The 12,852-nt window shown below is 35.4% G+C and overlaps 1 protein-coding gene across 1 annotated transcript; it reads left to right on the top strand.

The window, feature by feature from the left end:
- Positions 1–955: 955 nt before the first annotated feature.
- LOC306858942 (membrane-spanning 4-domains subfamily A member 4A-like) lies at positions 956–12,507 on the top strand. Its single transcript, XM_079399756.1, has 9 exons — positions 956–1,025; positions 1,476–1,675; positions 3,543–3,653; positions 5,258–5,326; positions 9,189–9,353; positions 9,662–9,793; positions 10,203–10,283; positions 10,437–10,824; positions 11,086–12,507. The coding sequence occupies exons 2-8, from the start codon at positions 1,502–1,504 to the stop codon at positions 10,503–10,505; spliced, it is 801 nt and encodes a 266-aa protein (XP_079255882.1). The 5' UTR covers positions 956–1,025; positions 1,476–1,501; the 3' UTR covers positions 10,506–10,824; positions 11,086–12,507.
- Positions 12,508–12,852: the final 345 nt, after the last annotated feature.

Genomic DNA, 12,852 nt, shown 5'->3' on the forward strand with positions numbered 1-12,852 from the left:
AGACAAAGAAACATCTTCCCACTCAAAACTAAAGACTAAGAGATATGAAGGATGCGACTTTGGGAAATAACCCAAAGTATAGGTAATATTTAACCCTGCTGTTAACCCAAAGTTCATTTCAAACTTTGACTGGGTTCACATGAATAGCCCAGAACATGGCAAAAACACAGCACTTGGATCAAACCAACCCAGTGTTTTCTGTATCATTTTCAATTAAACAACAATCCAATAGTTTTATGGCTGACACGGGAAGACTGGAATTTCCTGTGTATTAGATGCAGGGCTTTGTTCAGATGCTGCTCAGTTTGTACAGATTGTAAGTCTGTTTTAGCAAATTGTTAAACTTGTTACTGTCTTTAAGACTCAGAATAACAACTATCAATTGCAGAAAATCCCTTTAAGTCTCTGATACTGTTTATTTGTTGCAGCCATTAAAATCTCAATGTCTTCATATTTTCAAAATACATTTACGTTGGTCATTGAAAACTTTGGACATTTTTTCTTTTCTTTTGTCAATTAAATCAAAGTTAAAGAGAATGAACAAATCACAGATTCTTGATTTTATTGGATTCTACAAAACGTCCCAACTTCTCTGGAACTGGGGTTGTACAAAGGTGCTTGAGATTAAACCGAGGTTTAGCTAGGTGACAATCTGGGGTGCGTTTCCCAAAAGCAACCATGGATGCAAGTTCTGTCTTTACCAATACAGTTCAATGGAACTTACGACCATAGTTAGTTATTTTTTTATTTATTTTTATTTTTTTAAACAGTACCTGGTTTCACTATGGCATTTTCACGACATTTTACTACACATTTACGAAAACTTCTTTTATATTTCTAATGAAATGGCCAGCTTTGCCATTTTTCATAATCACCTGAGCTCCACCTTCCTCCCCTTTCATTCTGGGAAAAAGTATGAGCAGTTACACATATGACATAGAATTTGCATTGGCTTACCTCAGATGACTGAACAGAGCTTCAGAGTAAAGCACGAAAAACCAGCTGAAGAGAGGATTCCCCCCCTGGTAAAGCTGTAAATTTATTAACACTACATCTGAATATCTTTATACAAATTTGTATGTATGTATGTATATAAAACTAGAATGTTAATGAATCAGTTTCCTTAATAATGAATTGATTTGGTAATAAGGGGATGTATAATGGCTAGTGGGGCACTTATATAAGTGTCTTTGGAATAGAGCATCTGCTAATGATATAGACCAGTTTAAACATGAGCTGTTTCTTTTACAGTATATTCCATGTTTTCAATGTCTAACAGATTTATTATAGTTGATAACTATAAGTCTACTGATGGTAATAACTACTATGGCATAACTGCATTCATGTATGTAATCAATATAAAGACCACATTTATTTTAATACGATTTATACGTTTTTTTGTTGTTGTTGTTAACAAAACATCTATATTATAATCCTATCATTTACATGTTTTGATTCACTATGATTCTGTGCAGGTCAATTTTCAGATCCTGAGACGAGAATGTCGACTGTCATACCCATGAATTCTTTTGTCATCCAGCTGCAAGCACCAATACAAACAACAGCAGCTGGGACTGCCACAAATGCTCAGGCGCCTGTTTATGTCCAACAGGTAGCAGGAATTCCACCTCATGGACTTCGGGCATTTCTAAAAGGCCAACCAAAGGCCCTTGGGGTGAGAAATATTTAATAAACCCAAATAATTGTTTTTTATATGTGCATGTTAGTGCTAGGGAAGAAAATTACATGAATAAATTCTAAAGAATGAGGGAGTAAACACATTGATAGTTTGCTTCTAAAACATTGTAAATTTGACAATTTTACTCTGTAAATGATAAATCTTATCTTATGTTTGTGTCTTTACTGCATTGTCACCAAGAGCTGACATATATATATATATATATATACACACACACACACACACACACACACACACACACACACAGTGCCCTCCATAAGTATTGGAACAGTAAAGACAAAATTGCTCTGTTGGCTGTGGACTCAAGACATTTACAAATATGATTAAAAGATGAATATGAGACAAAACTACAGAATTTCTAAGAAGTTCAGCACTTTTAGAGTTTCATCCCTCTATCTGATGTGAGCATAAGTATTGGAACAGTTGCCTCACAGGTCTTTCTAAGTGATCAGCTGTGTCCTGTTGCATTAATTCTTCAGATATTAAAAGCAGGGAATGTGTCGTATCAGTTATATCCATTACTTCTGTATTCTGAATCTTGTATTCAATGATGACACACACAAACCAGGATGAAGATGAGGGAGCTGACTTTGAGAGAAAAGCAAGCGATTTGGATGCTAAAAGAAAAGAGGAAGTCAGTTAGAGCTCTAGCAAAAACAAAGGGCATGGAGATATCAAGAGTTTGGAAACCACCAGCGACACCAGCAACCAACAACTACCTGATTGGCTGATGACAAATCATAAAAGCTGTGAAAATGAATCCTTAAAGACATGTCTGCAAAATCACCAACGACTTCCAGAAAGCTGGGGTGATGCTCTGACAATCTACTGTCCTCAGGAGACTTTGACACAGAATTACAGATGCTACACAGCAAGATGCAAACCTCTGACCAGCACCAAAAATAGAAAGGCAAGATTAGAGTTTGCAAAAAAGCCCAAAGGTGAGCCAGAAGAGTTTTGGAACTGTGTTTATGGACCGATGAGACAAAGATGAACCTTTATCTAAGTGATGGGAAAGCAAAAATGTGGAGAAAAAAAGGGAACTGCAAATGATCCCAAGCATACAACCTCATCTGTAAAGCATGGTGGAGGTGGTGTCATGGCATGGGTATGCATGGCTGCCTCTGTAACAGGCCCTCTCAACTTTACTGATGACTTAATGTATGATGACAATAGCAGAATGAATTTGGAAGGGTACAAAACCATCTTGCCTACCAATATTCAAGAAAATGCCACCAGATTCATTGGGAAGTGCTTCATATTGCATCAGGACAATGACCCAAAACACCCTGCCAGTTCAGTCAAGGAATTTATAAGGGCAAAGAAATGGAAAGTCTCAGATTGCCCAAGTCAATCTCCAGATTTAAATCCAATTGAACATGAATTTCACCAGCTGAAGAGGAGAGAAAAGTCTGGGAAAAGTATTTCAAAGGATGAGGCCAAGAGTCTGGTGATGTCTATGGGTCACAGACTCACTGCTGTGATTGTGTGCAAGGGATCTGCAACTAAATAATAGCTTTTAATCTTTTATATCTGCCTTATGTTCAACTGTCCCAATACTTATGCTCACATCAATGAGTGGGATGAACTCTAAAAGTGCTGTTCTTTTTATTTGGTAAAACATGTATGCGTTGAAACGGCTAATAATAAAATGTGACATTCTGTAGTTTTGTCTCATATTCATCTTTTAATCATATTTGCAAATGTCTTGACTCCACAGCCAACAGAGCCAATTTCCATAACTACAGCTGCCAAAAAATTGTATTGTACATTTAATACTGTTTAACTTTATAAAAGATTCTTCTGTGCTATTCAGTATGTACAATTTTCTTGTCCTACACAGACTGTCCAGATAATGATTGGTGTGATGACTCTCCTGTTTGGCATTGTGTCTACAGTTCATACAGAATCCATCTTTGTCGTTATCGGTGTTCCTTACTGGGGATCTATCGTCGTAAGAAATTATACAATTTAGTGTTCTGTCTTTTATAATATAAGCTACAGTAGGTAGTCAACCAAAATGCCTATTACCGCCATGTGTACCTCCACCGCAAGGACATGACAGTAAAAACAGCCGTTTGAGAAATCAACACCGGGTGGTGCAAAGAGACAGCTGTCAGCATTGCTCAGAACTGTACTAGTCCTTTATAAATTAAGATAAAACAATGAACTAAATTACTGGCAGCAATAATAATATCAATAATAATGTAGCATTCTAATATCTAATCATAACTAATTAGTTACAGTTTGTTTTACTGTTACAGTAAAATATTACAGTGACGGTAGTGCTTGAAGTGTGCTTACTTTTTATTGTATTGGTGTGCAGTTATACTATAAAATAAATCGAAAATATGGATCATAATGGGAACATTATGAGTGTCTTTTCTAACATATTTATTTATTTCGTCAACATTGTGACCACATTAACTACTTATGTCACATAAATAATTTACAATAATTCACTGATGCATTTCAACAGGTCTTAGACATACTTATTCGTTACACTTATCTGACCTTTTTTTGACATCTATTCCCTTACAGAACCCTGCAAAAGCACCCCCCACCCCAAATTTGTATTTTTTCCCCCGCACGTCACACATGGAGCTCCATAAATGGGCTACACTTTGCAGTGTAGGTCTACATAAAGCCTGAGTTAAAAGGGATAGTTCACCCAAAAATGTACAACCGTAATTTTACATTCAGATCAAAGCGTAAACAGCGTATCCACGTACATACGTTGCATACGTATGTGATACTCTCCAAAATAGTGCTACAGGGTGATGCGGAGGAGACGAATTGTTAAATAAAGTCGTTATTTTTGTTTTCCTCGTGCACAAAAAGTATTCTTGTAACGTTGTAAAATTACGGTTGAACCAATGATGTCACACGGATTATATTAACGATCTCCTTGCTACGCTTCTGGACTTTGATCGTGTTAGGATCCTTGCTGTTTATGGGAGGGTCAGAAAGCTCTCAGATTTCATTAAACATATCTTAATTTGTGTTTTGAAGATGAACGAACGTCTTATGGGTTTGTAACAACATGAGGGTGAGTAATTAATGACAGAATTTTCATTTTTGGGTGAACTATCCCTTTTAAACGCTGGTTACACAGTTCAGTGATTGTGTTCCTTGTGTGATCTGATGCATAAATGAGGATTGCAAAATCTGATCTGAAGCCAATATGTCATTTCTTCGTACAGTTTTGGTGTGCATGTGGTTAGAGGAACACAACACAAACTAACAGTTTCGTCATTTAATGATATCCATGTCATTGCATCACTTTTACATGCATTTCTCTAACCTTGATTCTCAAAGTTTACGTCTAAACAGAGATAAAGTGTAGTAAAATGTGTCAGATTATAAATGTAACCATGGTTCCCCGAGAGGTGGAACGAGACACTGCATCTGTTGACGCTATGGGGAACGCAATCAAGCAAGTATCTTAAATGTAACAATCTTATGATACACATTGCGGTAAAAAGCTCATTCTGGTTGAGTACCATCTGTAAATATTCCAACAAAAGCCTCAATATTTGCTCTTCTCTCTCCTCTCAGTACATTATTGCAGGCTCACTCTGCATTGCTGCAGAAAACAAAGTTAATTCACCCTCCAGTTTGTGTTTGGTATGTACACAACATACAGGGGTCCAAGCACCTGAAGCGCTGAAACACTATTGTGTGTACTGATTTTCTGTAATGATTTCTGATTTTTCATTTCTGAAAATGAAAGACATGCACCAAATTTGGTCGATGTCATAATATAGTGTTTAATATGACTCAGTTACAAGAAAAAGTAATCAAATTTCTGCGATAAATAACATAAAATCTGAATGGCCTACTTTTATGAAAATTGGCATACTTGTACATATTGCGAAAGCAAGTATGTGTACCAAATTTAATGAATGAATGAACGAGTAAATACTTGTAAATCCTTTTGAGCTGATAATATATTTATTAATGTGTTGACATGTTTGTAGTTTTGGTTCTACAATTTGCAGTTTCGACATGTTTGTGGTTTGGTTGTTGTAGCTTTGGTTGCACATTTGCAGTTTCAGGACAACAACAAATACAAGCACACACACACAAATACATTGTTTAAAAAGGTTAGTCTCAGGGTTATGTTCTGTTTATATTTGTGGCACGTCCCAGTGTGCCTACTTATACTATGCCCTTAATGTATTAACTCTTTTTGTGAAAAAAAAGTAGACACTTTTGTCTGTGTAGAAGAGTAGGCAAGCTTACTATCACGTCATACAACTGTGTCTTTAACCTGTTAACCCGCATCGGCCCGCGGGCGGGCCGGAAGGGCGTGGTCGGGCGTGGTCGGACTTTTTATTACCTTTGTTTTAGAACAATATTCAATCAATTATCATTAACTATATATCATTTGAAAGCTAAAACACTCAAGATTAACGATGTGAGCTTGTTTTTGAAATCAATACACCAGAGAGGAAAGGGTTAACAGAAATGCTGAAAGACCGGCCATTTAAAATGAACAAAACGAACCGCAGTACTCACGTTTGATCGCCAATAGCGCTGGTCAGCTCAGACTATTCCAAGACACACCAGCATACATTTCAAGAGAAGGGTCCACTCTTCAAAATGCATCCACTTTTTAATCCAAAACAACGAAAAAATAGGGGAAAACACGATAGATCCTCCTTTGTTTACATAAGCGATTCGAGTTATAGTTATCGATAGCGTCCATTTTCCAATAAATATCGATTATAATTCGTATTCCAGCTTTGAAACGCCATCTATTTCCAGCAGAATCGTCTCTTCCGAGTAAGAATAGCCCTCCCTCGTCTCTCTCCTTCAATCGCAGGAGCTGTTATAACCCGGGACAGTAAGCGCGTCCGTGAATGGGTCAGCGAGGTGTCAATCCGGACACATCACAATAGGGGTGTTTGAACCCAGCCAATGCCTCGCCAGCACAGTTTTGATGGATGGAAGTGTTAGCCAACCACAAGGACGTTTAAAGTGATTGACAGTTTGAATAGTTTACGTAAGATTGTTTAGAGAATAGCTCGGCGTATTGTCCGTGTGTTTTCGTGCGCTCTCGGGTTACGCATGAAGCGTACACATAATGGCGTCGCAGCGCTACACAGACTGGCTATCAGCGAACAGATGTTGTCCAAAGCTCACATCTGAATCTCTCCATCGTGGATCTTCGACTTGAGAAGTGTTTCTGTGGCGTTTGGTGGTGTTTTGGAGGACGTGGGGAGAAAAATGGCTAATTTAGTAGCCGAATACGCGCTGAGATCGCTGGGAAGCGTGGATAGCATTAGCACGTAAGTGTCTCCACCCTCCTCTTGAATGTTTATGTGTCTTTATCATGTATTTGCAGCTTTTGTTTCATGTTAGCTGTTTTAGATTCTAAAAATGACAACGGAGAGGGATAATATGAGGGGATTACATGAGTTTTGTTCGTGTGGGTGGGTGGGTGTGTTTGTTTGTGGGTATGTCCCGGTTATTGTGTGTGTGTGCGTGCGCGCGTGTGTGTGTGTGTGTACAAAATGTAAACAGTGTTGCAAGTTTGATTTGTTTTGCTTACACACTTTCTCACTCTTTTTCTCTCACTCTTCCCTGTCTTTTCAGAGGTCTGGTGAATCCAGATGGTCAGAAAAAAAAACATTTTAGTGGCTGCTAGAGCGTCTTCCTCCACTGTAAATACTGTAAATAGTTTTTTTTTATTATTATTTAGTAATATTAGTAATAGTAATCTATTACTATATTAGTAAAATAGTAATATTCATAATATTCACCATATAAAATAAATAAAAAATACAAATGTTGTAAAAACAATGTATTTTGCATGTTTTGTGTTTTCACTAGTTCAAAAATGATCAAATCTGTTTTGGTTCACTGTTTTCATTATTGGAATTGTTCAGAATAAAGACTGTTTAGTTATGTTCAAATTCTGAAATAGTTTTGTGTTTTTTTGTGGTTTCATTGGTAGAGCAGTTCTGAATTGATATACATATGTAGTATGCAGTGTCTTATGGAGTCTCTAAATAGCATTTTTGAAAGGATTCCTAGACTTTTCTTGAAATAAAATATCCAAATGACTTTTCCAAAGCTTTTCTTGAAATGAAATACCATAAAGATGTACTTTCTGTAAGTCTTTACCTATAAAAAATTTATTATTTCATATTTTATTTCAGGAAATATTTAGGCGTTTTTTTTCAAAAATGCCATTTGTAGACTAACCAAATGACTAAATGAGTCAGCACTACAAATGCTGTTCAGAAATAGTTTTTTATTGTGTGTTTTGGTGGGCAGAGCAGTTCTGAATTGATATACATATATGTATTATGTAGTTTTGACTCATTTGGACATTTGTTTACAAAGTGTCTATTTGGGGTCTCCAAATGGCTTTTTTGAAAGGACGCCTAGATTTTTTTTAAATAAAAGCTTACAGAAACTACATTTTTGGGAGTATCATCCTCAAATTTGAATCAAAACATGGTCAGATGTTCAGCTTTATCTTTATGGTGTTTTCAGGCCTTTGGCATGAAAGTCTCATCCATTTTTCCCTTAGTGAGCTTCATTAAAACATATCGCGAGTCAATTTCATGTATATTTTACCTTGTTTTACTCTATTGCTATACTAATTTTGAGTTATTATGACTCTAGAGTAACAAAGGATCAAGTGTCTAGTTTCAAACAACACCAGATTTTTAAATATAGACCTTAGGGTTCAAGAGCTACAGACATTTTTATTTGGTTATATCGTTTTTTACAAAATGCTCAAAAATAGGGGCGCAGGGTAACAGGTTAAAGGACGCTCTGTCGCATAGTTACACACACCTTATCAGTGTAAACTGGTCTGTCAATCATCTTGTCACAGTTAACATCCTCCACATTTAATTTAATTTAACTTCCTACCGTATTGGACAGAAAAGAACTAGCAAAGTTGATCTGCTAGCCGAGGGTCTTCATGTGGAGAATTCAGCTCATATTTTCTCCATAATGATGCATTTAAAAGTTAATGGCCAAAAGGATGTTTATAAAAGTTCACATTGTTATTGCAGATGCAGTATAACACAGATAACGTTAATACCAGGTTAAATATTGATTAATAGTAACTAAAAAAACAAACCCTTTTATCAAAGGGTTATGTTACAAACCCTTTTAACTCTTCTACCTAACTGTCGATTGGGCACAAATCCGCCATGTTTGTAGTTTTTAAAAAAATGTATGCTGTACCGAATTCTTCACCAAAGAGCAATGGATTGTGGGCAATATTTGCCCTTAGAGGAGCGGTGTAACCTAAACTTTCAGTGAAGTTTGGTTGTATTTTGCTGTAAAAAAAACACTATTAAAAAAATGCATCGGAGTTGTATCACTAAATAATCGACATAAGGCATTGGTGCTTGGACCCTGATGAATATTTTATTTATGTATGTAAAGTAGTTTATTTTTATCGCACTCCATATACTTTCACTGCATGTTAAATAATGTTATGCTGGTTTTCTGCTGATAGGTGAACGGTTCACTCGGAGTGAACATTTTCAGTGCTATAACTGCAGGCATTGCCCTTATTACAGTTTCACTGGATTTGATTGTAAGACCATACGCCTATTACCCGTACAGTTACTGCAGCGACTATGGATGTTACTACCATGATAATGTTACAGTAAAGTATGAGGTATGTCATAAGCTTTTAAATTCATATTTATATTTACAGTAAGATCACTGTGTGGTCAGTACACTTGTCAAAATTCAAGCTTTATCAGCACTCATCTGTCCTGTCTTTTCCCCAACATTTCAGAAGTAGTTTATAGATCTCTTACTATTATTTATCATTTACAGTGCATGAACATATTGACATTATACATTAACTGTACTCGTCCAGTTTGATCAATAAATATATTACCACATCAACCATAATAGATTCTTGACTGCTGAGAAGCCATAGCTGTTTGATCCCTGAGCTAAAGTCGATTTTTCTCTCAGACTCTCTTTAAGGGAATCAGAGGTGTATTGCTGGTATTCACCCTCGTACAGTTTATCATCTCCATCTGTCTGTCAGCATTTGCTTGTAAAGTCTCCTATTGCTGTTGTCCTCCTCCTCCTCCTCCTCCTCAGGTGAGTGATGCATGAAATCAACGGTTCCCAAGCTTTATTTCTTTGGTAGGCTGAACCACCCAGATATGTATATACATGGATATATCTACACATTAGGGTTCACACTTTTCAAGAACAAACACTGCAAGTTACATTACAAAAACTTGTCTTAAATTCTTCACTCTTAAAATGTTCAAACCCTCTAGCTTTTCATGATTCTGTCCACAAAAATGTTGGAAATTATGTGAAATTATTTTCATAAATCCGAATTAAAGCATGTTTCCACGCCTTATTCTTTTTTCAATTCCATTTGAAGTACAATCAGGTCTATACACCTGTAATACTGGAACCGTCTGCCAGTTTTACTGCATTTATACCATCTGACAGCAAGAAGGCATAACACATTATAATTATGTTCATTTTCCCAAAGGTGTCATTTGTTCCACAAGTTTTAACTCCACAGCCCCCTGATTTCAGGCCCAATAATTTCCATGATCTTAAAAGCTCAGAGGTAAGAGAGGCTTGTAAATAATGCATTATTTGGCTTTAGTGTTCAGTGTATATGTACTGGAAATGTGTAAAGCACTCAGTATGGGTGCAATAATTGTTTAATAAGCAATCAATAAGTAAGGAAGCTGAAAGTATGCTTTTTTCCCCCTTGCAGATACCTGTGGTCAACAGCTCCTCCATGAACCAATATAATGAAGAAAATAATTACAGTAATTGTGAATAAATATTAATTATTTTCACAAAAAGTGGGCAAAGTTAGGTCCTGCAGTGTGTGATGGGACTTTCATGGGACACATGGGTTTCCCAATGATTTCCTGTCCATTATCTTTAATGTCCTTTCATCACCCCTTACCAAAAAGTAGTATATTTCAAGTTTATTTTATTAAGTGTACTTAAGTAAAGTTCAAGTATACTTTATGTAGTATACAAATATCAGTGTACTAGTAGTATACTTGAAAATGTACTATTTAAATACTCCTTTGGACTAAATTGGCCCACTTTCTAGTATATAAATGTATAATTTTAAGTATACTTTCTAAAATGTATTTAGCTACCACTTGTAGTACACTTGAACCCATCTTTCGTACACTAGTACACTCAAGTGTACTACAAGTGGTAGCTAAATACATTTTTTTAATACAAAGATAGTATGCTAAAAGTGCATTTTAGTTCATATTCATGGTGTCTCAAAATAGCACAGTTGAGTACACTTAGATGATCTTATGTTTATCTTAAGGAGTACTAAAGGATAATTTTTAGTGTATTAAGTACAAAATTAGTGCGCGAAAATAGAGCACTTTAAGTACATTATGGAAGTGTACTTGTTTTTCACCTGTGATGTTTTTAGCTTGTACTGCAACTATACTAAAAGTGAACTTATTGGTATCCTGATAGTTGACTAATTCAATACTAGCAGTATAAAACTACTAAACCAGTACTGAGACTATACTTCAAAGTGTACTAAAAATGCTACTACAAGTATACTCGTAAGTTTTCTTTAAGTGAACTTTACATCATATTTTATGTATACTACTATGTCCCTATTTAGGAATTAATTTGTATATATTTTGTTATATGAATATCTGAACATGCAAAACATCCAAACAAAGAACAGGTAACAGGTTTTGCTTGTAAACAAAAACATTTTATTCTAGCTTCATTCATTCTTTTTTTTAAAACACTTTAATATGGGTAAGTTTCATAAATCAAAAAATAAAGAAATATACAATATTTTGAACAAAAAGCTGAAAAAAGACTATGAATTGGATTCAGAATGATAATCAAAACGTAGATGGAGTCGATCAACACCCCAAAGCTTGACACTCGTTATTACCTCTTAATTGATCGACATTTTATTCCATAACGTTACAGTTTTGATGCTGTTTTATGTCAGATGATCATGTTAGATTACATGTGGAAGTATCTGTTGTTTCTTTTTCTATTATATAACCGTGAAAACACAGATTCTAGGAGCACAAGTATAGCTCAAATACATTTAGACTTTTCCTAAGTATAAGTCAAGTATGCTTAAATGTCATTTTAAGTATATTTCTGAGAAGTACATAAAAAGTAAACAAAGTAGACTTTTTTATTTTTAGTTTAAAAGAAGTATACTAATAGCACACTTGAATAAACTTATTTTTCGTAAGGGACTTTATCAGAAAATAATTGGATTTTTAAAAATGACGTGTGCAAAAAAAAAAAACTATTCAAGATTAGATAAGCTACTTCATGATTTTCTTTCTTTAGTTTCAAGAAAGTTGTGTAATCATCACTGAAACTGGATAGATTGTTTTGAACAACTGTAATTGTTTAGTACCATATAATCTGTAAGAATAAAATATTCTGGATTCTGTTTGTAATAAAGCGAGCACCATCAGCTGGTTTGGAGATGTAGTGAGTGTCTGTAAAAGATGTAAAATACGCTCTTCTGTATCAACCGCAACACAAGGATACATTTTCTACATGTATTTTACACTTTGATTTGAACGAAAATAGCGCATCCTTGTGTTGCGGCTGATAAAGAAGAGCGTACGCAGATTGCGTTCAGTGGATAATCTCCAAAATGGCGTTACGATGACGTGGAGAGACAACAAATTGTTGAAAAAACTCCTTCGGTCATGAAGTTCCTATAACTTTTTAAGGCTATGGTCTTAAACTTTTGATCAGCTGATGAACAGCCTGTTTGAGTTTAAATGGAGTTTCCAATAAATTGCCTATTCTCTATTTTTTGTCTCTTGCTCCCGTTTCTTCTTTCGGCATTTTGAAGCAGTATTTACAACCTCGTTATGATCCACCAGCGTGAAATGCAAATACTTGTAATGATTCCCCCGGTCTTAAGATTTTGTTCAGGAGTGTACATCTAACACGATACATTGAACATAAGCATTAAAAAACAAATTAATGAAGATAATAACCATTGATGAAACCACAAAGCTGACTCGGAGGAATGTATAATTACAATCTAAAGTAATTGTTATTGTTATTAATATTATTTTCTAAAATAAAGCACATGTAAGATAAAAGTAAATATGTGATGGAGATGTTTTTGCGGCAGTTCTGCACATCAC

This window comes from Barbus barbus (assembly GCF_936440315.1).
Source record: "Barbus barbus genome assembly, chromosome: 39".
NCBI classification, from domain to species: domain Eukaryota; kingdom Metazoa; phylum Chordata; class Actinopteri; order Cypriniformes; family Cyprinidae; genus Barbus; species Barbus barbus.

What these genes read in the sequence shown, in the direction of transcription:
- LOC306858942 (XM_079399756.1), top strand. Translation starts at nt 1,502, where the DNA reads ATGTCGACTGTCATACCCATGAATTCTTTTGTCATCCAGCTGCAAGCA. An exon ending in GCCAACCAAAGGCCCTTGGG is followed by an intron (nt 1,676 to 3,542) that starts GTGAGAAATATT and finishes TGTCCTACACAG; the next exon opens with ACTGTCCAGATAATGATTGG. An exon ending in ATGATCTTAAAAGCTCAGAG is followed by an intron (nt 10,284 to 10,436) that starts GTAAGAGAGGCT and finishes TCCCCCTTGCAG; the next exon opens with ATACCTGTGGTCAACAGCTC.